Below are 24,044 nucleotides of genomic sequence, written 5' to 3'. Positions count from 1 at the left end.
AATCTTTTTCATTGCAACTTAGGAGAACTCTGAGTGAGAAGATAAAATGCTTTGTGAATACAGGTCCTGATCTTCATTACTCACTGTTCACTGTCACTGTAAGAATCTGTAGCGCATCACAGACACAGGCTGAAGTGACAACCCGTGAGCCACATCACATCAAATTCAAAGTCTGATATGAAAATGAGAATGTGTTGTATGTTTCTTATTCTAAACTAAAGGACACAGGAGAGATCTGTCAGATTAGCAGAGTGGGTAATTTAGAGACCTGGAAGCAGATCTGGAATGAGACCAGTACAGAGAACTCAGGGAAGCACGATGACAGAAACATTTTAAATACACATCTGGACAACATCCAGAGCAGGTGTTGACCCTGAGGTCGATGATGTCTGGTTGGATGTAGGCTGTGATGTCTAATGTCAACATCAGTCTGATGTAGAATAACTGACGTCGATGGTTTGTTGATTTAAGTTAAGAAACCAAAACCCAACGTCTCCCAAATATTTCATGATGACAACATGGGTTAGGGTATCTGTTAAATGTCATAGCATCACTGAAGCTGGGTGCATGCTGGGAGGATGAGTGTAGGGCTGAAGGAGGAGGAGCACCATGTATCTTGTGATGGATGGAGGTTATGACTGTATCAGTAGCAGCAGCATTGATCCACCTGCTCCATGATGTCTTTGACTTTGTCCTGTTCACAGTCCAGGATGATGCGTCGCTCCTTACGGATCTCCAGGTCCTGAAAAACACATCAGAGTTTAACAGGATTCAACAGCACAGTCCTGTAGCACCACAGGAAATTACATCTAACTGTCATCTCTGAAACTCCGCCCCTGTCAGACTGATGGTTCCTGGTTCTCACAGTTTGAGATGATGTGGTGAGGAGCAGGAACAGCAGCTTTCTCTGAACTGACAGTCACCAACACAATGAACCGGTTGTGTTCTGAACTCTGAACTAGTCTGAACTGTGATCTGGAGGATGAGGATATTTGACCTGTGACCTTGGTATCAGACAGATTTCTATGTTCCACAGTGTAACAGTCAGACCTGCTGAGAAAACCGGAGGCTGACTGCTGATAACTAGGGCTGCAGCTATCAATTTAGTGATCGAGTATTCTACCAATTATTCTACAGATTAATCAGGTAAGAACTACTTTTGTCTTATTAAAGAATAAGACGTGAGAAAAAAATAGAACATAGAAAAATATATAGAATATAGAAAATACCAAAAAAGAGAAAAGAACACAGGTCTCTTAAAATAAACAACTAATTGGTTTCCTTTTAAGGAAAATCAACATTTTATTGCTTAAATTGCTACAGCATGATACTGTTTATATACCCACTAACTTTGGTGTAAAAATGTTTTAGAGGCTGATAAATCTCCAGAGCAGCTCTGCCATACTGACCCTGAACAAGCCCACGTTTCTTTCTGTGCATGGGTCTGGAGATTGTTGCTTGTTGATGGTACAGAACCTAAAGTAATAAAATAAGTAATTATCCCTGGTCATGATAATTAAGCACTAAACCAGAATCTGTTTCATCTCTAACAGTGACAATGAGCCTCATGTGGATTAAATGAAGCTTTGATGTAAAGAATTTCCCTCATTGACATTTATGAATGGAATTTCTTGAGGAATCGTGTCAGCCCTTGCGATAACCAGCTTGGTTATGTCCCATCATTCATGCCACAGTGTCCAGTGACGGAGCAGAGTTGAGCCGGGTAAACAACCGAGTATGTGACACAGCTTTTCGGAGAAGTCTGGTCACACCTCAGTCTGAAGGAGACTGGAGCCTCCTCTGGTCCTAAAATCCAGACCACATTATCATGTAACTGTTCTCTATCTCAGTCCGTTTAAAGGATCACATCCATGGTGAAAACAGGAAGAGCCAGAGACAGAAGGTGAATCGACGACTCATCTGTCAAACAGAAAGAAAAACTGATCCTCCCCGATTTTCAGTTCAGTCCTAAATGTTCCATCTTTATCATTCTAATAAGAAGTGAAGGCATCATTTAGCCTTCATATTATTACTGCGTCAGATTTGGGCCGCCAACATTTTTTAGATTTTAAAGTGGGACATGAGCTGAAAAAGGTTGAGAAGCCCTGAGTTAGTTAGTCTTCAGAGAGAGTAAAGTCTATTTTTATTTAAAGCTTAAGCTCATGATGTGTTCATTTCAAACCTCGATGCTAAAAGGAAAAAGGCTTTGAATGGTAAATAAAAAACTCTCTATCAACCAGCCTGAACACACAGTCAAATGCAACACACGTTGAAAAGAAGCATTAAACTGCTTAACAAGCTTTTACTTTATCATGATGATGCACATGGGTCAGAGGGCTTGGATGTCAGTGACAGACTGTGTTTTTCTTCGCGGAGATAAACACACTATAACCTTTAACACTGCCTCAGGTCAGTGTGCTGCTGCCAGGGAGCTCTTATCTAATTCTTCTTCTTTGGTGTCACTTTAATGTTGTGTGATTGTTGTCCTTGTTGTGTGTCAGAGCTCAGTGGGCTCCCTCAGCAGTCTCCATCACTGTCTGCGCTGCAGAGACTGTGGTGTGTGTTGCTGGGTATCTGGCAGTGAGCAGATCATCAGTACCTGAAACAGGGAGCGGTACGCTTCGTCCTTCCTCTCATCCTTTAGGTTTCCCACATTTATGGCTGTGACCACCCACTTCTTCTCTGCTGCAGTGTCCAGTATGACCTGCAGAGTAGACAGACCTACACACACACACACACACAGTGGTCAGTGAGATGTTGAGTCTGTTTGCTGTGATGTACATAGTAACCCTGTTGTACTGTTGACTGAGGGCTCTGATCTGAATCTACTGATGTTCAACTCTCACCACAAGATTCATCTTAGCTCTGTGTTAACACTGTATGTGACACCATATCACCAAAGGCACCATGTACTGGAGGTCAGGGATATTTCTCCAGGTCAAATGGTAATGACTGCACTCATACAGAGCTTGACAATGGATGACACACTCACACATTTACACACCAATGTTACATCAGGAGCAGTTTGGGGCTCAGTAGCCTGGCTTAGGACACTTGGAAATTCAGACTGGAGGAACCAGGAATCAAGATTGGTGAACATTCAGGTTTGTTATGGAATACCACTAAAAACATAAAAACAATAACATAAAACTATTAAAATATAAAAACATTAAAAACATAAAACATTATTTTTTCTGTTTTTATCGTCAGAATTACAAAATTAAAAAATTGCTATTTGTAAATTCCCTTTTTTTCCTTGTTGAATTGAAGAATGCAGAAGTAAAGATAAATATTTCAAAATAAAAGCCAGAGAATAGAATGGTCATTCTATATAGTGTAACATTATAAAGCACAGACAGACAGTTTGTTTATCGTCTGTTTATTTCTTTGACGTGATTCAGATTCTTGACTCAGATTGGGATCATCTCTGAATGTGAGTTTTTGTCTCTGAAGTCTGCTGTATGTTGAAACTCTGTCTGTAGACTCGACTTCAGAGGAGACTAACAGATGCCTGCTGCTGATACGGTGATGATCAATACCTTTGGCAGACTGATTAGTCCACTGTGTGATGTCTGAGGACTGATGGGTTTCAGAATAAAGGTTGTCGTGACCGCTATAAAAAGTGAACATTAGCTCCATCATGTTGGTGAATATGAAGTGATGAAAGGGTGAACAATTATGTGGTTACAGTGGAGAACTCCGCTGGTCACTGTAGACAGCACTATCTATTTACCTTTGTGTCATGTGAACACCTTTCTTTATTCTTGAATTCACTGATGTTCTTCAGTTTTAATTCTGACAACAAAAACAGAAAACCGACCTGCCTGAAAAAGTCCACAGACCCATTGAACCAGCAGCCATCTGATTGGTGGATGACCTGCTCTGCCTCCTGAGCCACAGCCATCTAATCAGATCTAGAAGAGGTCCCCTGACACTTTAATGTAGGTCTCCAGTTTGAGAATGACTTCTTAGAAACTGGCACAACCAATGCTCTTTCACAGACTCGGCAGTCAGACATGACAACATGCAATGGTGTTGGTGTCTGTGGAAAATGAACGTTTGAGGTCATTTCCATTGTGTGTCTACCAGATTGTGAGACCAGTCTTGTTTCTTTGAAAAAACAGATAGAAGGGATCCTTTCATCACAGCATCATGACAACAATCACAAGCTCTAGCTAAGCACTGATGAGAGCTTCATTACCTCTGTCACTGTCGTACAGGTAGGCAAATTTCTCCCATTTGTAGTACTCCACTAATGACACCAGCGGGCCCTTGATGTCCGGCCTCATCTGGAGAACGAACTGATTCATCCCCTCTGCTGGAAAAGAAGGTGTGATGAAGGAGACATGCAGTGTCTCACAGAAGGAGGTGATGGTGTTCACAGACTTCTTGTCATAGAAGCCAAAGATGGCGTAGACGCCTCGAGAGAACTGGGAACAAACTGGAGGAGGGAGAGAGAGAGAGAGAGAGCAAGAGAGAGAGGATGAAACTCAGGGACAGAAAGAAACAGGTCAGGAAAAATTCTGACAGGTGACAAAGGAGGGATGTCCCTCAAGACCTGTAGCTGTCTCTGATGACCATGATCCACATCAGTGTTGAAAACCTGGCAGACAGACAGACAGAAAGACAGACAGACAGACAGATAGACAGACAGACAGATAGATAGATAGATAGATAGATAGATAGATAGATAGATAGATAGATAGATAGATAGATAGATAGATAGATAGATAGATAGATAGTAAACAGTAAACAGTAAATAAACAAACAAATAGTAAACAGAAGAACTTTATTAGACCGAGGCGTTCCAGCTGGCCTGATGACCCTGATGAAGGCCACAAGCTGAAACACATGGGTCTAATAAAATGAACTAGAACTGTCGAGCTACTTTTGGAATAGGTTTGGATAGAAATCTGTGGATGAATGAAAGTTGCTTTCATTATAGTCAAACATGCAGGAGCTGGATGTGACAGATTATCACTGATATGTCCCACTCTCTACTGTCACCATTTAAATGTATTAAACCTGGTAAGAGGATGTATATATAAATATATATATATATCATATATGTAATTACTCCACATATACCTGTGCAGTACCAAAGGACCCATTTTATTTTCTTTTCTTTGCTCTCTTTAGGTTTCATCTTACAAAACTATAAAATCTCCTATCACTGCTATGGTGATGACACTCAGCTTTACCTCCCATTAGAACTTGGTGATAATGATATTAATTATTCAGTTAGATTTCTCCTTGACAGCCTCCAGGATGCGAAATATTGGCAAATAAATGTTGTTAATTAAATGATAGTAAGAGTGAAGTTGTCTAGTTTGGTCCCTCTGACTCCATCAGTGGTGTAGGACATCTCTTAGGACCCCTGACCCCTCATCTCCACGCTCCGGCCAAAAGTCTGAATCTTTGATTCAGTGTAAAAGTTTGAGAAATTAACACTGTTGTGAAAGGTTGCTCTTTCCAGCTAATAAACATCACCAAACTCAACCATTCCTTTAATGATCTGAAGGTTTTCATAGACACCTTCATTTCCTCCTGGCTCCATTATTGTAACACTCTCAATCTAGGCATCAGCTAATCCTGCTGGTCTTGTCTACACTGCAGCCAGACTCTTCACTGGTACTAGGAAGAGACTGCATCTCACCTGTACCTGCTTCCCTGCACTGGCTACCAGTCATATACCAAAGTTCAAAGTAAGTGTATTAGTTTTTTAAAGCCCAGTACATATCTGAGCCCCTTGCCCCCCTAACCATTCCAAATCCTTCAGACCCTCAGACCAGCTGCTCCTTTCTTTCCATTTTTAATACTAAACACAAAACCCTCGTTTTTATCTCTGTGTTTTAATTTCAAACTGTTCCCAGCGACTCTGACTCTGGGATAGTGAAGTGATCTCAATCTCCTTGCTTTTGGCTGTTACCATGTCAGGTTATTTCTTTGTCTTTTACTGTATAGCACATTGGTCAGCTCTGGTTGTTTTAAGTGTGCTTTAGAAATAAACTTGATTTGATTTGATACATTAGAGTATTTGCTGAAGAACAGAACAATACATGAGTGAGTATGGTTGGCAGTTGGTTTTTCCACCTCAAAGAAACTGCTCTATGACGATGACTGTTGTTCCTCTGAAATATTATAATATATATGACAGGATAGGATCAGAAAACATGACAAACACCAGAAAACTCCCAGAAAAAGAAAATTACAGAAACATCTCACACCCTATTCAGATGTAGCTGTAAAAAAACAATAAATTATATTCAGAGTTACAAAAAACCTGAAGTAGAGTGAACTCATTCTTCCCCCAGTGCCAGTATGGTTCACTTCAGTTAGATACACATAAGAAGCAGAACACACCTGTGAATGGACAGGTGTGTCGGACTAAGGTTGAGCTCAGATCGAAATGAAACATCATCTGTACATTTTTCTCTCTGCCAGTACACTGGACCGTATGCAGGAGTTTTTGCTCAACCTCAACTGGATACACAGCAAGTCGATGACACTGAGTTGCTATAGCGATACACAACATGGCACAGAAGACTTTCACAGCCAGAAACCGAATGCTGGACCAAGATGAGCTTCCTTTGACAAGAACTGGGGAGTTTTGCCCATTTGTGGATGAACGCACACACTCTTTACTGCGCTGGAACACTAACACTGGAGAACAGGCAGACCAGGATCTGATGGAGAAAACCAAGGAAAGAGTTTTTAAGAGCCAGGCAGAGTGGATGGTGAAAGTTTGTGATATTTAGTTAAAGTTATAATCTGTAACTTTTCACATTAAATGTCTAAAAACAATTAGACCTCTGTTCTATATGTTAATGAGTTGTGTTCTTACATCATCACAAATGTTTCCATCAATTCTCAAACCAGTGAAATCTGTGATTTTAATTATAGTAACGCTTCATTTCACTAGTCGCTTGTCAATGACGTCATATCCTATATGCTCATGCATCAGCATTGTAGTTCTTCTTAATGTTTTTCAATAAAGACTGAAGGTTTTGAACTCTATATTTGCAACAGATGAAGGATTTTAGTCACCAGACGTCTGGACCTGAAGTTATCAGAGAAACAAGCTGAGTAAATGTTAGACAGCTCAGCTCCCAGTTGCTCAGAGACGTCCATCATGTGATGACTATGATGTTAGAACCGTTTCACTGGTGTAATATTAATCTTATTATTTTCTGTGTTATGGAGACAACAGTTACTGTATGTTGGGATGTTTTACTTGAAGACTGCAGGAGTCTCTGTGTCTGTGTCTGTTATATTTAGTCGTCCTACTTCAATGACCTCGTTCTTTCCTCTAGAAATAAAACATCCAGTTTCTTCTCTGTGACTGAACTGTTGGAAGTCATGAGGATCAGACCCTGCATTAATGCTGATGTATGAACATGACTGAGCCATGAATAATAATCCTTTGTAATTCAGTTTGTATGAAGCAGCAGTGCAGCTGCAGACATCTGGAGTACAACAACATCTTTCACAGTAACAATTAAGCAATAACAGGCTCCACACTTTAAGGCGCCATGAAAATGTATCAGACTGTTTTTCCTTAATAAAGAGAAATTAAAAGACATTAACAAACATAATGATTTAATTTATTTGATAAAAAAGTTTTTAATAAGCTCTGCTGTGGGGTTCTGATACCATATGTTTCTCCTGAACCTGTGTATCAGCAGACAAAGAGGACTAATCAACACTACTGCATAAAAAAAATAAAAAATTAATCAGCTGTATACTATTGACCCTGTCTAGGTGTGACATGATTGCTGTCAGTGTTATATGGCTCAGATTGAACCATTTTATTATCTAATTTGACTATCAATCATTGATAAATACAGCAAAAAATAAACTAGAATTACTGCTTCCACCATTCAGACTAGTTTACATCTCTAGTTACATCTCTGTTTATCCAGAATCATATAAAATATAAAACATAATCATATAATACATAATGTCTATTCATCCGCCACCATATGAACGTGTGGACAGTATGAATGATGTGAACGGTGTAAACAGTATGAACGTGTGAACAGTATGAACAGTATAAACATGTGAACAGTATGAACAGTATGAACGTGTGAACAGTATAAACGTGTGAACAGAATGAACAGAGTGAACTGTATCAATGGTATGAACACTATGAACGGTGTGAACAGCATGAACAGAATGGATGGTGTGATTGTTGTGTTATCAACCTGATTTAGTGTTTCTATCCATTGCAGGTAGTGGCAAGGTGCTGCAGTGGTTAGCATTGTTGCCTCACAGCAAGAAGGTTCTAGGTTTGAACCCCAGGCCTGGGGAATATATGTCTGGAGTCTGCATGTTCTCCTCTGTGTGTGTGTGGGCTTCCTCCCACAGTCCAAAGACATGCACATTAGGTTAATTTGTGACTCTAAAGGTGTGAATGTGAGCATGGATGGTTGTTTGTCTCTATATGTCAGACTGGTGACCTGTCCAGGGTGTACCCTGCCCACGCCCACAGCTCTAGGTGCAGGTGAAAATGTTAATGATACGGTGAATAAGTGAGAGAAACAAAGAATTGTGCCTTCTATTAGAACTGGTCTGTCTTACATAATAAATATGGAGGAGAGATGTCTGATTATTTTTAATGCTGCAGAGTGCTGAGTGTAGTGGTGCAGAGAAACACACTAATAATTTAATATTTAGAAAAGTTCTCGTTAGATTCTTCAGTGTCAGGCAGTTTTCAGACCCCTTCACTCTACTGTGGTGTACATTTAAATTTAAACGGATAAAAATGATATTTGTGCCCATTAATCTACACTTGATAATCCATCATGACTTCAAAGAGGATCAAAGATAAACCATGGTTGTAGAAATCTCTCATTTACAGAACTTCAGTATTTTATAGAGGAGCCATAGGAACAACACAGAGGTTTCTCTCAGTGAGGTGCATGGAGCCGTTGATCTGCTCTGAGCAGCTGATTGTTGGCACCAAGACTTCACTATGATGCTGGACCTTGTACCACCCCTCTCCTCACCCTGGAGAGCACAGGGCGTCAACTTAGGGTTTCTGCCTGAGCTGACCCACCAGAACGGGGCCCCTTGACTTATCTGATGCTTAAGCGTTGATCAGCAGATTGATTTATGTGTCTCCTGTGCAACATGGTTTAACTATTTGAAACATGAATGCATGCAGTGAGAAATGTTATCTTTGTGAGGTCAATGAGGTTGTTCCAGTGTGTGGACATCATATGAACTGCAGCAGGTGCAGAAGAAGAAATAGAGGACTCCATGCTATCACAACACACGGAACTTAAATAGCAGACCTCTGAGCCGCGGGCCATCATTACATCACGCTCTGATGAAGACTCAGTGTACTGCTGCAGCCACTCCTCGTTCCCACTGTTTCTGCTGTTTGGAATGTAACTCTACTCTGACCCACTTCAAAATAACTGTTTCTGAACAAATTTATCACCGTGTTCATATCAGATGTCTGTGGCTTGAACCCATTTCACTCAAACTGCCAGAGCATCTGTTTGCAGTAAGACATCTCTGATAGTTGTTGCAGTGATTCTGCTGCTGAGGGGTAAGGACGTGGAAGCTGGAAGACCTGGTCCTGTCCACAACCTTCATCAACCACTGGTAATTCACTCTTGCCTCTGTTCACAGTAAAACATCCAGTGGAGGTCTACTGTTTCTCAGAGCACAAAACAGGAACCACCCTTATCGTCCTGTGGCTGAACAACCCCTCCTCCAGGCCGAGCATAGAGCTGGAATGGACTAGATAATACACATACTGAGCTGCTGTGTCTTTTATGTGTAAACATGACAAAAAAATGAATCATAGCAGAGGATTTTTACAAAGTTTAAAAGCTGTCTGGAGGAAGTTTAAACAGTGAGTAAAGAGCCTGTTGCTAACTTACACCTGAGGAGCTTCCAGGTGTCATAATGTATTTCCCTCTGTGATTCTTAAAGGTAAAAGAACTCTAGGTAAAACAGGTCACAGAGCTGGAGCTTAAAGTCTGAGTCTGGGGGGTTGGGGTGTGTGTGTGTGTGCATGTGTGTGTGTGTGTGTGTGTGTGTGTGTGTGCGTGGAGGAGAGAGACCAACACATTGTTGGTACACTGATCAGCCTCTGCTCTAATACTAATAATTAATCAATAATCTGTATCAAAAACATAAAAGCATGTACATATGATCTGCTACAGTGACAAAAGCTTTAACTGATCAAACTCAGAACAAGAGAAGAAAACTCACAGCAGTTAGTGACAGCGAAGCTGTTGGCCACCTCCAGGTTATCTATGTGTGGAGTCAGTCTGAAGTCTGCCATCCCAAACTGAACCATGCCAACTCTGAACGCACTGTACTCCTGGTCTGCACCCCTCGGGAACAAGCCCCCTGTGATGCACACACACACACAAGAAATATGAAGAGAACAGCAGAATTATAGTTACACAATCTTCAGTATTACATAAACAAGATTACACAGTTTAGATGAAGAGGCAGTGAATCAACTGTAAATACTGTCACACAGTACACCATCATCAAGCCACAGTATGAACTGATCAGTATCAGTATCAGTACTGATAGTTCTGCAGTATCAATATCAGTGCTGCAACAAAAAATGCTTGGTTTAGTTACAGAGAGTGTGATCGTGATGAACAGTAAATATACAATAAATGGTCATTTCCTGTCTGAGTTGATGTCACCATACAGGTAATAAGACCACCGTTGTCGTCCGGTGCCCAAAAATCCAAATCCAAAATCCTGGAAACAGGCAAAGGTCAACATACAGGTAAGACAGGAAACATCAGGTGTGACTGAACATAACATTCTGACAGCCGGAGAGGTAAACACAGGGAACTAAGAAACTAATGAGACACAGGTGAAAGAGAAAAAAAAAAACACTAAGAGAGGAAGTAAAATCCACAACAGGCACATATGGAAAGTCATTTCAAAATAAAGGAGGGAACACTAAGCAAACAGGATGTTCAAAAGGAGCGTTATATTATGACAATAAATAAATGAATAAACATATAAATAAAATGGAAATTTAAATCAGAAAGTAAACTATTATGGGAATTAATGTAAATAAATACGGTAAGTGAATTAAAACAAAATGATCAGTTTATATCACATTTTTTTGATTAAAGGCTGTAATTTTAATACTATTCTTGGTGCATTTAATGGCATATTACTTTTTTTTTACTGAGTCATTTATTTATTTTTGATTCTGGCGGTTTCAGTCCTCCATAACTGCGTACCTGTCACTGAAAAATCATCTATGCAAAAAGAAATTAAAATGACTTAAAGTATGAGACACTGTGGAGCTGTTGTGTCCTCTCAGTCTGTCACCATGACAACAGGTCACACCCCCTCATATACCCTCAGTAATAATCCCTCCCTGTATTTTCACTTTTCATTCGTAGCAGCTGTATGTGTGAATAAACAAGTACCCAGCAGACTCAGCATGTGAGCTGTGACTTTATAAAACACAGTGCTAGATGATGAAACTGGTTTCACTGTGAGGAACAGGAGCATCATCACATTCCTTATTAATTAAGGCTTCAATAGCAAATTAAGATTTACGTCACCAATTGGTTTGCGAACTGCTGTTTTGAAGCCTCCAGTTTGTAATTTGTCCGTTGCCATCTTGGATTTTTGAAACCAGAAGAAACCAAATTTGGAGGAGAAGGTGGAGCTGAGGAGGAGTGAGCGGTGGATCTGACCTGCTCTGTACTGTATCCTGATTGTCAGGCAGGTCGCCATGTGTGGTACAGTCTGTCAGCTATGTTAGCCCTGCCCTAACACAAACCCTGCTTTATGGTTTTATGGTATTTTATTTTCCTCTAAATGGGACCATTATTTAAAAAATGAACATCATGTTGTATTGAAGAAGACTTGAAACTAGTGATTGAGACCATAAGCTCAATAGGAAATCATGTACTGATAAATCAGTGAGAAGTAGGGCCACTTACACATAGAATTCAATACAATCTGACTTCTTTTTACAACCAGTGGAGTTGCCCCCTGATGGTCATTAGATAGAATGCAGGTTTAAGGCACTTCAGCATTGGCTTCACTTTTCAGGGGTGTACATCCAGTTTTATATACAATCTATGGTTTCTACACTCACCACTGTGCTCTCTCTCTCTCTCTCTCTCTCTTACACACACACACACACACACACACACACACCAGATATTACTGCCTTGCCATGCCTGAATGACCACATAGAACAAACCAAAATGCCCAAGCCCTCTCATATGTGGAGAGGAGTTGGGACGTCATCAGAACCAAAAACTTCGGAACCAAGTGTGTGTGTGTGTGTGTGTGTGTGTGTGTGTTTCTGTTCTCTGGCATCTGAGAGAGGAGCTTATGCAGAGGAAGTTGCAGTCAGTGATCAGAGACCGAAAGATTTCTTAGCTTCTTGAGATATGACACACAAGCAGCGCAGGAGAACGACAAATAACCCACAAGTTTATAAAAATAAAAACTGCTCAGTGGGTCAGCACCCTGGATGCCATTTTGGACCACTGACTGTGTCCAAGTCTGTCCCCACCCACACCATCGTAGATGAACGAGAGGCGATTTGTGTTTTCCTTCATCAATCAACATGTTATCTCTGCAGCGCTCTGAGCACAACCTCACCTCAACCACAGACAGCGTTTGCAGCAGACGGAAATACTATATTTCTCCATTAATGTGATGTCATGTGGGTCTGACTGACTGTGACCAATGATCAGTGACCCAACAGCCACAGCCAATCACTGATCCCTTTTGTCCAGGGAGCTGGTGTCTCGAATAGTTGTATCAGCTGTAAACTACGGACCCTGTCGTTTTTGTATGGTATGGCTCATTGTAAAACATCCTGAATAATCTCTTCTTTTACAGTGGGAACCTCTCACAGTGATCACAGTTACAGTGATCAGGTCATACAGGCCCAGTCGTCCACTGACAGTTTTCATTCAGGGTCTTTTCGTGTGACAACATCTGGAAAAAGGATTTTAACTTTTGTATCCTCTACTGCGGCTGTAATATACTGAGTCTCTCTGACTTGCGTCTCAGACTGCCTCAGTCTCATCTTGATATTGGTGTGTATGTCACTCACTGAGGAGTGATTGGCTGATCAGCGTCATGTGACCAGTGCTGCAAAGAGCTGTGTCGCTTAAAACAGTAACACTGTCAAAATCTGTGGACGAGGCTGAGCTGTCCTCTCTGTGAAACCATAACTTCTTTTAATTCTCTTGGGAATGACAAGCACAGCTGTTAGTTGTTAGCTGTTAGTGCAACTATGTGAAACCATGTCAAACTAATGTGTGTTAAATGGCTTCTTTATTCAGTTCAAGGTAACCAGTGAGGTACAGGGACTGTCCAATCAGAGCTGAGCTGTCACAACACAAAACTCTCTGCCTGTTCAGAGCAGCTATAATATGTGATCAGCATGAATGTCCTGAGTGTGAGGAACAAGGTCTGAGGGACCATAAACTGGCCCCCAACAGTTATTATGTTGCACATCATATTACCATTTACAAGCAGCGGGATTGTTGTCCTTCACTTCTTACTTTATCCTGATTATTCCATCTAAGACCTGGAGTCAGAATAAACTGACACAAACCCTGCATCGTTTAAATAAAAGCAAATATTGAAATGAGTTTGACATTTTGCCCTGTCAGGGTCAGGGACATGTAAGGGGCTGGGTAAGCAGAGGGGTAAGTCAGAGGGGTGCGCAGGCATCATGTTTTCTTCATTTGATCTATTTTTTTTTTTTAATAGATTTTGGATTTTGGCCTGAGGAAGAAGAAGAAAGAAAGAAGGAGAAGGTGAAGAATTTTGGAGAGGATAATCTGAGTGTGTTCATAGCTACCTGATGCTGAAACATACTGAAATTGGACTGGATAGGTAAAGGAAGTAGGTAAATGGGTCCATCTCAGGGCAGGGGGCAGTGTATATACATTTTTTGTTTTAAACTCCTAGGGGGAAAGGGGGCATCTGTCATTAAGAGGATGGATCAAAATCCTTGGAAGATATTTTCCTTTGGATGCTATCTGAGCCTGTGTCCTGGGCTTTTTCAACAAAAAAAACCCAAAACAAAATAAAGAAACAGGTGGGAAAGTGCATACACACAATATTTATAATCAAGGAAAATGGGGAGCAAAGATTGGGACAGAGATAGTAAACGGAATCCTCCAGACTGATATAAATATATGTATTCTATCTCCTCACACCCAGTACAGCATAGGGAATAGAGGAAAAGGATTGTTAAGATAGAGACCCTGCAATACCCAACTGTCCAGTATAAGAATGAGGCATAAAAGTAGACTTGACTAGATTAGGTGAGTGTTTCAGAGTCAGGGTCAGGGCCCTGGTCAAGGCAATTGTTATGGTTAGGGCCCTGAACAGTGTAATGGTTATGGTTGGGATCCAGATTAGAGAAGGGTCAGGTTCCAGGTCAGGGTTATACTGTCACAGGCCTCCATGGTTCACTTTGTCCAGCATCTGAAGACAGAGTGGAGCGGCCTCAGTGAGGCAGAGCTCAGTCACAGATGTTTATTTATCGAATGAGGGCCTGAGACGTGCACAGAACTTCTTGTCTTTTATCAAACACTCTGCAAAGGAAGAGTTAAGAGAGGTTCAGCCTCAGCTGCTCTATGTGTGGTGAAGCTGGCAGAATGAGGTCATAGTTCCACATACGACGTTTGGCCCCGAGCATGGAGGCCAGGGCCGTATTAAGCAAGTATGGCTGCTTGCATAGAGGCATTAGCTTCAGTGACTGACAAGTCTCAACACGCTCACTGAGCTTCTGGCAACAGAAACAAGGCCACAGTTAATAATGGCCGCTCACTCAGTCAGGACGTCACGTGGGCTCCTGCTGTGGATCTCTTCATGGAGTGATGGACTGTGTGAGGAGGGGACTACACACTTGACTAGGCGAACCCCTTGCTAACCTGATATCTAAATATATTTAATTTAACCAACTTAATTCAACTTTGTATTTCAACCAGAACATATTTGAGGAGCCATGTGTTTATGATAAAGAACACACTGTGGGTGTGTTCATTAATAAACACTATGACTCTGAACTGGTTTTCTTCTCCATGTGTCACTAATTTGATGCTACATAATGTTACATGTCTGTTTTCATAAGTGATGGCTACAGTAGCAAATTTTGAAAGTATTCAGGCACATGTTGCTATCACTAGCTGGGCTGATGTGATAATGTGGTGCGTACTTGGTAAATTAATAACATCTAAAAAATATGGTGATAAATAAGAGTGAAACTGAGATATGATCATTATCATTGTAGTTATGATTTTTTTTCTTTTGCTCTCTGTATGTTCATTTTCACATAAAAACCGGGACCTGTATTCACAAAACATTTTATCTTCTCACTCAGAGTTCTCCCGAGTTGCTTGGCAGGATCAAAACAAACACAACCTATGTGTTGATGCTGTGATTTTTTTTTCCTGTTTACAGAAACATTCTCGTCTTGTGATGGTTCAATAATTTTTATATGGTTCCATCTATAAAACTGATCACACTGGACAGACTTGATGAAGCTGCTTTATTTGTCTGTACTTGGTGAACACCTACAGGGAATCGTGTGAATTGTCCTCTGTGAACAGACAACATTTATATTCAGTGACTAGATCATCTTACAGACGCTGGAGATCTCCAAGTTGTCAGCATCCAGACTTAGGTCCTACTTTTAATCCTAAGGGGCTTTGTGAATTACTCCTAGTCCAAAACAATAAGTCTTAAAGTTAGGACTGACACAACCATTATTTTTAGGAGTTTCTCCTAAATCAGACAGCTAAGAGAAACTTTTTGCCTGAAGATGCTCTGTGGATACACTCCCTGATCACAAATAGAAGTGAAATTAGTCAATATCATTTCAAGCAGGATTTGTTTACATACACCAAACACTCCAGCAATGATGATATCATGATGGACCAGTCTGGACCAGGCAGTGAAACCAGTGGGTTCTTATGGTCTGCCCTCTGATCCACTTGATGATGTTCTCAGGAAAACGAAGAGAGTTTTACATGTGGAGTCTGACTCTCCCGCTTCTAATTCAAACTCAAACAGTGAGTTTGTCAGAGCTGAGGAGGATGTTTTCTGGATGTTGTCTGTGTTATTATGGAGAGTCTCAACACAAACACCTGACATAAAGCCGCATGTTGTTTCCCCTGTGAAACACAGTACAACATGGTTCCTACCTACATATTTCATCTCGGAACCTTTCACAGGGGAAACAACATGCAGCTTTTCGTCCGTTGTTTTGTGTTGAGCCTCCATATGTTTACAATGTACACAGACAACAGAACATGGAGTCAGAAGTAGTAACCATAGCGACAGAGATGGAGCAGTAACAACAGCAGGAGTGTGGTGGAAAAACTGAGAAAGTGAAGCTGCAGATGAAAAAGAAAGTCAGAGTGAGGATGAGAGGACAGACACAGGTCACTATCAGTGAGGAGGAGACAAACATGGTGTCACCCATAACTATTACATTTACTATAACACTGGTTGTGTAATTACTCTCAGTGCCAGAAGGGGGAGAGAAAAGCTCCAAACTGCAGGAAAATCACTACACCATGTTAGCAAGTGGGGGGAATAATAATGACACACACACGCACACACACACACTACACTGATGCTCAGAATGGAGCATTTGAAGCTATTCAACCAGGCGACAAACTGATGCAGTCGACCACAGAGTCCACACAGTTCCTGCCTCTGACTGAGAGGAGCTGAGATCCTGTGATCCACTTCAGATTCCAGCTGAGACCTTGACCTGCCTCTGATGGAGTCCTCCCTCCTCCTCACCCTCTGCATCTACCACTTCATCCAAACTTAGTCTTTTATTTTTAACTCTTTCCCACACTGACAGTAAAACAAGCTGGTGGTCTGTTTCTGCTCTGTAACATCATCTCAGGAACATGTGAGAACGTGTTCTCCTGGGATTTTTGCAGCGTGAGTGTGACTGTAGTCCAGGTGATTCTGGATCTGTGCTTCATTCTGTCAAAGACTAAGACACTGGAGGAAACAGTCTTCCTCTGAGGTATGGCCAGTCCTGACAGGTTTAGGCTCTGTCCTAAGCTTATGGGTTTGATGATGTGATTTCACTGGTAATATTTTTAATTTATTGTTATTTTTTTTAAATGAGTTCATTGAAACACAACAAGCAGAAGAATCAAACCTAATGATCATCACTGGCTGGTCGCTGTGTCAGCTGTGGGTGGAGATCTGATCACATGTCATGTGATTCTCCAGCTGGAAGTGTTTGGTCTAAACTTATTGCTTGATTCAATATTAACATTTTTCATTACTGATTAACTGTGTAATGATTGTTGTCGATTTGCTTGATGATTGAATTAAATACTGTGATTGATTATTGTAACAGTTTTGTTACTTCAGCTCTTAAGGTTATCCTGCCCCAAGCCTGTGTTAGTTAGTGGGATAGTTAGTGTTGATCAGTGAAGGTGGTGTTTCTCTACAGGTCCCTCACTGGAACCAGTGTGTCATATTTATTTCTAGTATAGTTGGGAATATGCAGCTGTTCAATCCCCATTGGCAGTCACCATAGCAACCAAGGTCAAGTACAAACCCTCAGAGGTAGAACAAGACAGGGTCTCTGGTGAATACTGCATACAGTACATGCACACTGTGGCCTATACATTCACATGTAAAAGGTGGATTTTGCACTAAGGTTAATAACATGAGAAGCATCCTGCATGGATGTGTACACTCAACATGGCTGATAATGATGATGAAGAGGGAGGAAGAGTGAGGAACATTCAGCTCTGATATTTGTACTCAGTCATGCACACTGATGCAACCACATGCTTCTCATTACACACACAGAGCAAGCCATTCGTTTTGGATGTTCCCTGAAGTGTGCGGGAAGGTTCCCTGCAGATGTTCCCTGACAGTAATTCAGGAACATTTTCTGTACATACCTGGAACGTTTGTTTTGGTGAAATATGCAGTTCACAGAACATTCTGTCAAAACTACGTTCCAGACGTTCTCTTGAACCAAATGGGAACATTCCAGGAGGTTGTGATTATTGTCTGTTTACCTGCTCAAATTATCTATCTTCATCAGCTCCATTGATTTATTGATGTTTGGCCACCACACGATTTTCTTTTTTCTTGTCCACTCTGCTGCTGCTACTGCTGCTAATGCTGCTGCTACCGCCCCTGCTACCACTGCTGCTAACAGTGGGCTACCATAGGTTTTTAACTGCAGTCAGAACACAGACAAATACGGATATGGATCAGATAATAAATACATGTCCCAGCAGTGAGAACAGTGATCAGTGAAGCTGATCTGAATCTAATGGAATCATGGTGACAATATAGTCATTATAAAATTACTAAGAAACAAAACATATATAATAATTAAAAGATTTTCCTGGTTGACTGGTAGTTGTTAGTTCAAGTCATTAGTCGAGTAGTTGTTGCGCATTTCTCACATTGATTTAATTAGTTAAATATACATTAGTGGGGCAGTCCTGTAACGCTGCTAACCCTGAGCTCCATTACAGAGAAATATAAAACTGTTGAAATATAAATTTTATAAGCGTGCATATGAAGAAAGTCATCTGTTAGTAATGACTCTGAATGTATCTGCACAACCAGCAAGGAGGAGGTTAGAGCGAGTGGCCATGTTAAGTGGCTAACAGCAGGCTAGTCAGTCAGCAAGCTACAAATCAACGGTAAATTGTAAATGGACTGCACTTACTGTGTACAGAGCCTCTCTAGTCTTATTGACCACTCACACACACTCAGCATTTCTACCACACACACACTCATACATTGATGGAACAATTATCAGAGGTAATTTGGGTTCAGTATCCTGCCCAGCTAGTCTTAGGTCCACAGACTGGAGGAGCCTGGGATCAACGACCTGCTCAACCTCCTAAACCTGAATCATCCTTTAGCTGTCTTGAAATGATCCAAACTGTACTTCCTGTCTGATATACCAGTCTGTAATCATTAAAACACACTGTTTTGTGTTTAAAGGGGGGCTTGACATTTGAGGTAGCGTCTTCCCTAACAGTTGCAGTAAAGCAGGAGTCTTGTCACACATTGGTTCTGTTTTATGTCTCTGTTGTGTTTATTACTACATATAGCCAGTTAGGTGAACGGGATCATCTAACAGAGATAGGAGTGAGTCAAGTAGGTGTCTCTAAGTCTCAAGTCTTCAAGTCTGAGTCACTCTCAGGAACGAACCCATTAGATTTTAGTGCAGATCTGGTTTAAATGGCTTTATTACAGTAATGAGAGTACTTCTAGGTCTTACAAATGTGTTACCAAGACACCACAGTTTATCACTACAACATTCAGCCAGCACAACCATGTCACTGCACACACACAACTCCTGCATGTAGCTGGTTTTAAACAATCATAAACAGATCAGAGAGAAGGTAAAATGGAGGTAACACTGAAGTTATTGGGAGGGACCACAGAGTGAGATAAGACCAGTGTAGTACAGCAGTCACCTGTTTATATTTCAAGCCTTAAAGTTATGTAAAATTGAGGGCATGGCTTCTTTGAGTGACAGGTGCGTGAGCGTATGCTTGCCACAAACCAGAATGAACCACAGTCTTAGCTCCACATATGCCAACCCTCTTTGACCATTTTCGGATTAGCTCGGAGTTAGGGGCGGAGTCAGGCACTGCCAAGGCGGTGACGGTAGAGCAGCTCACTGTGAGCTCCAGAAACCTGAGGGTGATGTTACAGCTTCATTAACAGTCTATGAGAATTGGTCATAGCAATATTTTAGTATTTTATTTAGTAGCCTTGTTTTCAGTCGCTCCCATGTTAAAATTGCACTATGCGTTACAAACTAAACACTTCCTATAACCTTTTCAAATTTAAAGCCCTCTAGCGTTTCAGTGGACAGACACTTTTATTGCTGTGCTACAGGAAGTGTATTGTCTCATTTCCTGTTGTTCATGTTATTTAGATCCGCTAGTTTCTTTTGCAGTTAGCAATGACTTCTCTCTCTCCCTCCCTCTCTCCTGCTCTCTCTGCTTGGTGTCTTATGTTTAGCTATTCCTCTGCCTCCATTAGTAACAATGACACACATAATCACAGTACTTTATTTGCTGTAATGGAGGGGAGGCTCAGTGTATTGAAGTGCTCCTCCTCTTCCCTGCAGTTCATGAGCAGCCGGGAATCCAGAGCGTCGCAGTAGACTGTCTGTAACAAGAGGTGTAGCCCTGAGCCCCCAGTCAGACCTGGAGCAGGTTTATACCCAGTCTGTTTGAAAAAACGCCTCTAAATCTAGAGACAATGTGCTAACTAACAAATCATTTTGAAAGAGGCCAATGGGGAAACTACATCTCAGTCACATGGCATTCAGCTGACCAATGGTGGAAATATGATCAGTCAGTCAGCCAGAGACAGTTGCCATTATAGGGCTTGCCCAACTGTTGCATTCCAGCCAAAAAAAAAACAACATGAGCTTTACTGTCGAGGATAGTTTAGACATTCAGTGGTGTAAGGTCATTAAGACAACATTAACTAACAATGACAAATGCTACATAACTAGCTCTTATGAAAAGCTGGATTGTAAAGATTTGATTTAAACTATACATTTGAGGAACTATTGGTATGAGACAACAAATCTTTAATAATTAACCTTTAATAGTTTCACTGTATCAACCAAACAGTCAGTTTTCTGGGGACAGCCGTTGACAGCTTGCTCCACTCATTCACACAACTTTCTGAGACTCACTTCCAGAGTCACATGAAATACTGTTTTTTCTTTTAATGTATGCAACAATGAATATTTCATATTAAATATTTATTATGATAAATGTTGCTGTGATAAACAAAATGCAAGATGCATAATTTCATTTGTTTTAATTTTGTCAAAGCTCCAAATTAATGGTGAAAGGACTCAGACAAAAACTTTTTAGACCATCACAGCTTGTCAAGGCACCAGTGGCTGGTTTCAGAACAGAAGGCACAGCAACTGTTTCAACAGCCAATCAGCTCTCAGTGAAGTCAGCAGGTCAAGACAAGTTACAAACAGTCAGCTGACCGAAATGGTAGAGATTTGGATGGAGGAAAGAGAGGAACAACTCAGTTTGATTGCGGGACAGTGTGTCTGTACAACACAAACAACACTGCCATTTGTCACACTGCGCAACCCCCTCGTTTTTACCGTTTCATCAATATGACAACTGCAACTTTAGCAAGTAACTCACCATCGCTATTCACGTTTTAAGTCGCTACAAAGTGTCCAGCTACAAAGTGTCCAGCTGCAAAGTGTCCAGCTACAAAAATGCCTTAGTTAGAACAGAAGCACTAACTGCAGACAGTCCTTGCTATGTAAACAATTCACAGTCTCATAGTTGCAGCAATGCAAAATGGCAGGTTTTCAGTACGTTGCCAGTGGTTGCAAGTTTCAACTCATTTCAACAAATCACTAAATCAATTAAATCAATCAATAAAAAGAAAAGTTTACATGTCACAGCAACACAAAAACTGATGAGTTACTATATAAATCATAGCTGTGATATGAATAACAACATATAATTGATTGTGTAGTACATATTTATGATGAAAAACTGAGGGTGTACTGTTATAAAACACACTGCACATGATGGACTGCAATATAAGTAGCCTATAAACTGTTCACTCTCACAAAACTCTACCCCCACCAGATTTATAAATAAAACCTTTGGAAAAAAGGTTCTAAAGGTTCTCTAGAGTTTACAAAAATAACCTTTAGCAAACATTCTGCAGGGCTGTCACTTCACATTTGAAATCTGAGCACTTGTTTGAAGGTTGTTTGCGGACTTCGTACAAAGCAGCTGTCTTATACAACAACAACAAATCTGTGGGCTAGCTCGCTAGCTTCCCAACCAAGTAAGGTGGTGGGGGCGCCACAGACAAGTGAAGCAGCTGACGGTCTACTATCTGGAACACTCGGCTTCATCAGGCCACTTGCTAGAAGCTCATAATAATGCCATCACTGATAAGATAGAAATATTTAAATGTAAGCATGTGAGAGGGATTGGGCAGGGGTTACGTATTCAAATTCATTCATGAACAGCATGTTTTTCAAACTCCGTTGGAACATGATTTTCAGAAAAAGCGACAGCCCTACATGTTTGGAACATTTTTTAAAGGTTGTATATTAGGGGAAGCTTTAGGGAAGGTTCCCTGAGGGTTACACATTTGCTAGGTCAGTTTGCACCAATATATACTCACAATGTGGAACTTCATATAAAGCCACAACAAGCATTGACTGACCAGAGCAAAAACATCCAGGTCAACTCAACATCCACACAAAAGTAGACAAGTATGCACAAGCACCAGAAACTTATGTCAGCAGAGCAAACACTTCCTGAACCACCATGGCACAATGTGTGTTTGTTTGTTACCCGCTTTGGTTTATGACTAAAACTTGGGAAACTAATGACAGTGCTAATTAGCAAATGTTAGCATGCTAACACAGTGAACTAAGATAAGTAAAGACTACACCTGCATAGCATCAGCACATTGGCATTGAAATTATGAGCATGTTAGCCTCGTGGACGTGGTTAGCATTTAGCTCAAGGTGCAACGGTGCACCCTCAGAGAGCTGCTAGCATGGTTTCAGACTCTTAGCTGAACAAAGTCATACCGCAATTACTTTGACAGATACTGTGATGGTGACTGTGTAATGAATTAAATTTTCACTGAGAAAATATAAAGACGATGATGATGATGATTGTTGGGTCTGTACCAAACGAACCTGTTCTCTTATGTCTGGAGAATATGATTTGCAGGCAGGGCCTCTCTCAGCAAACCTGCATCATTTATGAAGATGTGTCACATTTTGCCTTTATCAAAAACCTGCAGCTGCTGTGTTTCATTGCACTTGGCCATACTGCGACTGCAATTATATTTTGACTTGACAGCGGTTTAAAATCCATGTTGGTTTTCATGAAATGTTGCTGACAATGAAAGAAATCTTTGAGGTGAACATTTTTCACCTGCTGTCATGTGAAAACATTACAGGCATCACCATAAGTAACACAAAATCATTTTGATATTACACCACATGTAACATTTAAATTCTATAGGATAGGAAACACTGTAGCGCCATTGGGTTTGTCTAATTATAGCCTATTCATGTATTTTAATGTGATGGCGTGCAGCTGGAAGTCCAGACCTGTAGGGGTCGTTCTACCTGGACCCGCAGGTCCACCAAGGAGCTTAAAAGAGGAACGCGCCTGAAGTGCTGAATTCTGATTATCCTGGATTTACCTGGATTTACCAGCTGTGCGCCAGTCAACACCTCAGAGGCTAACACGCGCGGGCGCACACACGCACACGCACGCCACCGCAGGTAAGATGCACGCGCCAACGAGCACATCCACAAACACAAAACATCTGGATGTTGACGGCATCGGAGCAGCGCCGCGGCACGAGGCCTCTGCCCCCCCCCCGACAGCGGTGAGGCAGGCCGCGAGGAGCCACTGAGACCCACGGGTGAACGGTGTGTGTGTGTTGGGGGGGGTTGGGGGGGGGCGCGACACAAATGAAAAAAATCCTACCGATCTGGACGCTGGGGGATCCGCACAGCGCCTGGCGCCACAGCAGAGTCACCACGATCAGCAGCTTCATGGCGGCGGCGGCGGCGGCGGCGATGCTCCTGACGCGACGCCCACGGCAGGCTCCTACAGAGGCAGCGTCACCTCCATCACACACGGCGCGAGCTCGTGGCGTGAATCCGGGCTCGCGCTGAAGCGTCTCCAGCTCTGCGGACCGCTCTCTCTCTCTCTCTCTCTCTCCTTCTCTCTCTCTCTCTCTCTCTCTCTCTCTCTCTCTCTCTAGATGCGCGTGCCGCCGCCGCTGCTGCTGCTGCACCGGGGGCGCGCGCCGAGGACTGCCCAGGAATACCGATGAGGCGCGAGAAGGAAGCTGGACGCGAGGCGGGACGGGGCCGTGGGGCCGTGGGACCGTGGGGCCGTGGGACCTCCGGCGACTCTGACCTCACATCGCGCAGAGGCTGCGCTGCGGCGCGCGCTGACACGATTCGCACGTGCAAGAGTCCTAAAATACCACGA

The 24,044-nt window shown here is 41.7% G+C and overlaps 1 protein-coding gene across 5 annotated transcripts in view; it reads right to left on the bottom strand.

The window, feature by feature from the left end:
* LOC139636385 (glutamate receptor 2-like) overlaps positions 1–23,762 on the bottom strand; it is a 67,885-nt gene extending 44,123 nt beyond the window's left edge. For all 5 annotated transcript variants that reach the window (XR_011694389.1, XR_011694390.1, XM_071504432.1 and 2 more), the window contains exons 1-5: positions 23,532–23,762; positions 10,228–10,368; positions 4,202–4,441; positions 2,600–2,721; positions 668–742 (exon numbers count right to left, since the gene is read on the bottom strand). Coding sequence is in view for 3 of the 5 variants with exons in the window: in XM_071504432.1 (XP_071360533.1) it covers positions 668–742; positions 2,600–2,721; positions 4,202–4,441; positions 10,228–10,368; positions 23,532–23,601 (648 nt within the window). In the remaining 2 variants the exon portion in view is untranslated. The remainder of the gene's footprint in view (positions 1–667; positions 743–2,599; positions 2,722–4,201; positions 4,442–10,227; positions 10,369–23,531) is intronic.
* Positions 23,763–24,044: the final 282 nt, after the last annotated feature.

The sequence above is a fragment of the Trachinotus anak genome, unplaced genomic scaffold, assembly GCF_046630095.1.
Source record: "Trachinotus anak isolate AG129_WGS33_773 ecotype Australia unplaced genomic scaffold, CSIRO_AGI_Tana_v1 ptg000019l, whole genome shotgun sequence".
Classification (NCBI taxonomy): Eukaryota; Metazoa; Chordata; class Actinopteri; order Carangiformes; family Carangidae; genus Trachinotus; species Trachinotus anak.
This window is presented reverse-complemented; position numbering and strand designations above follow the sequence as displayed.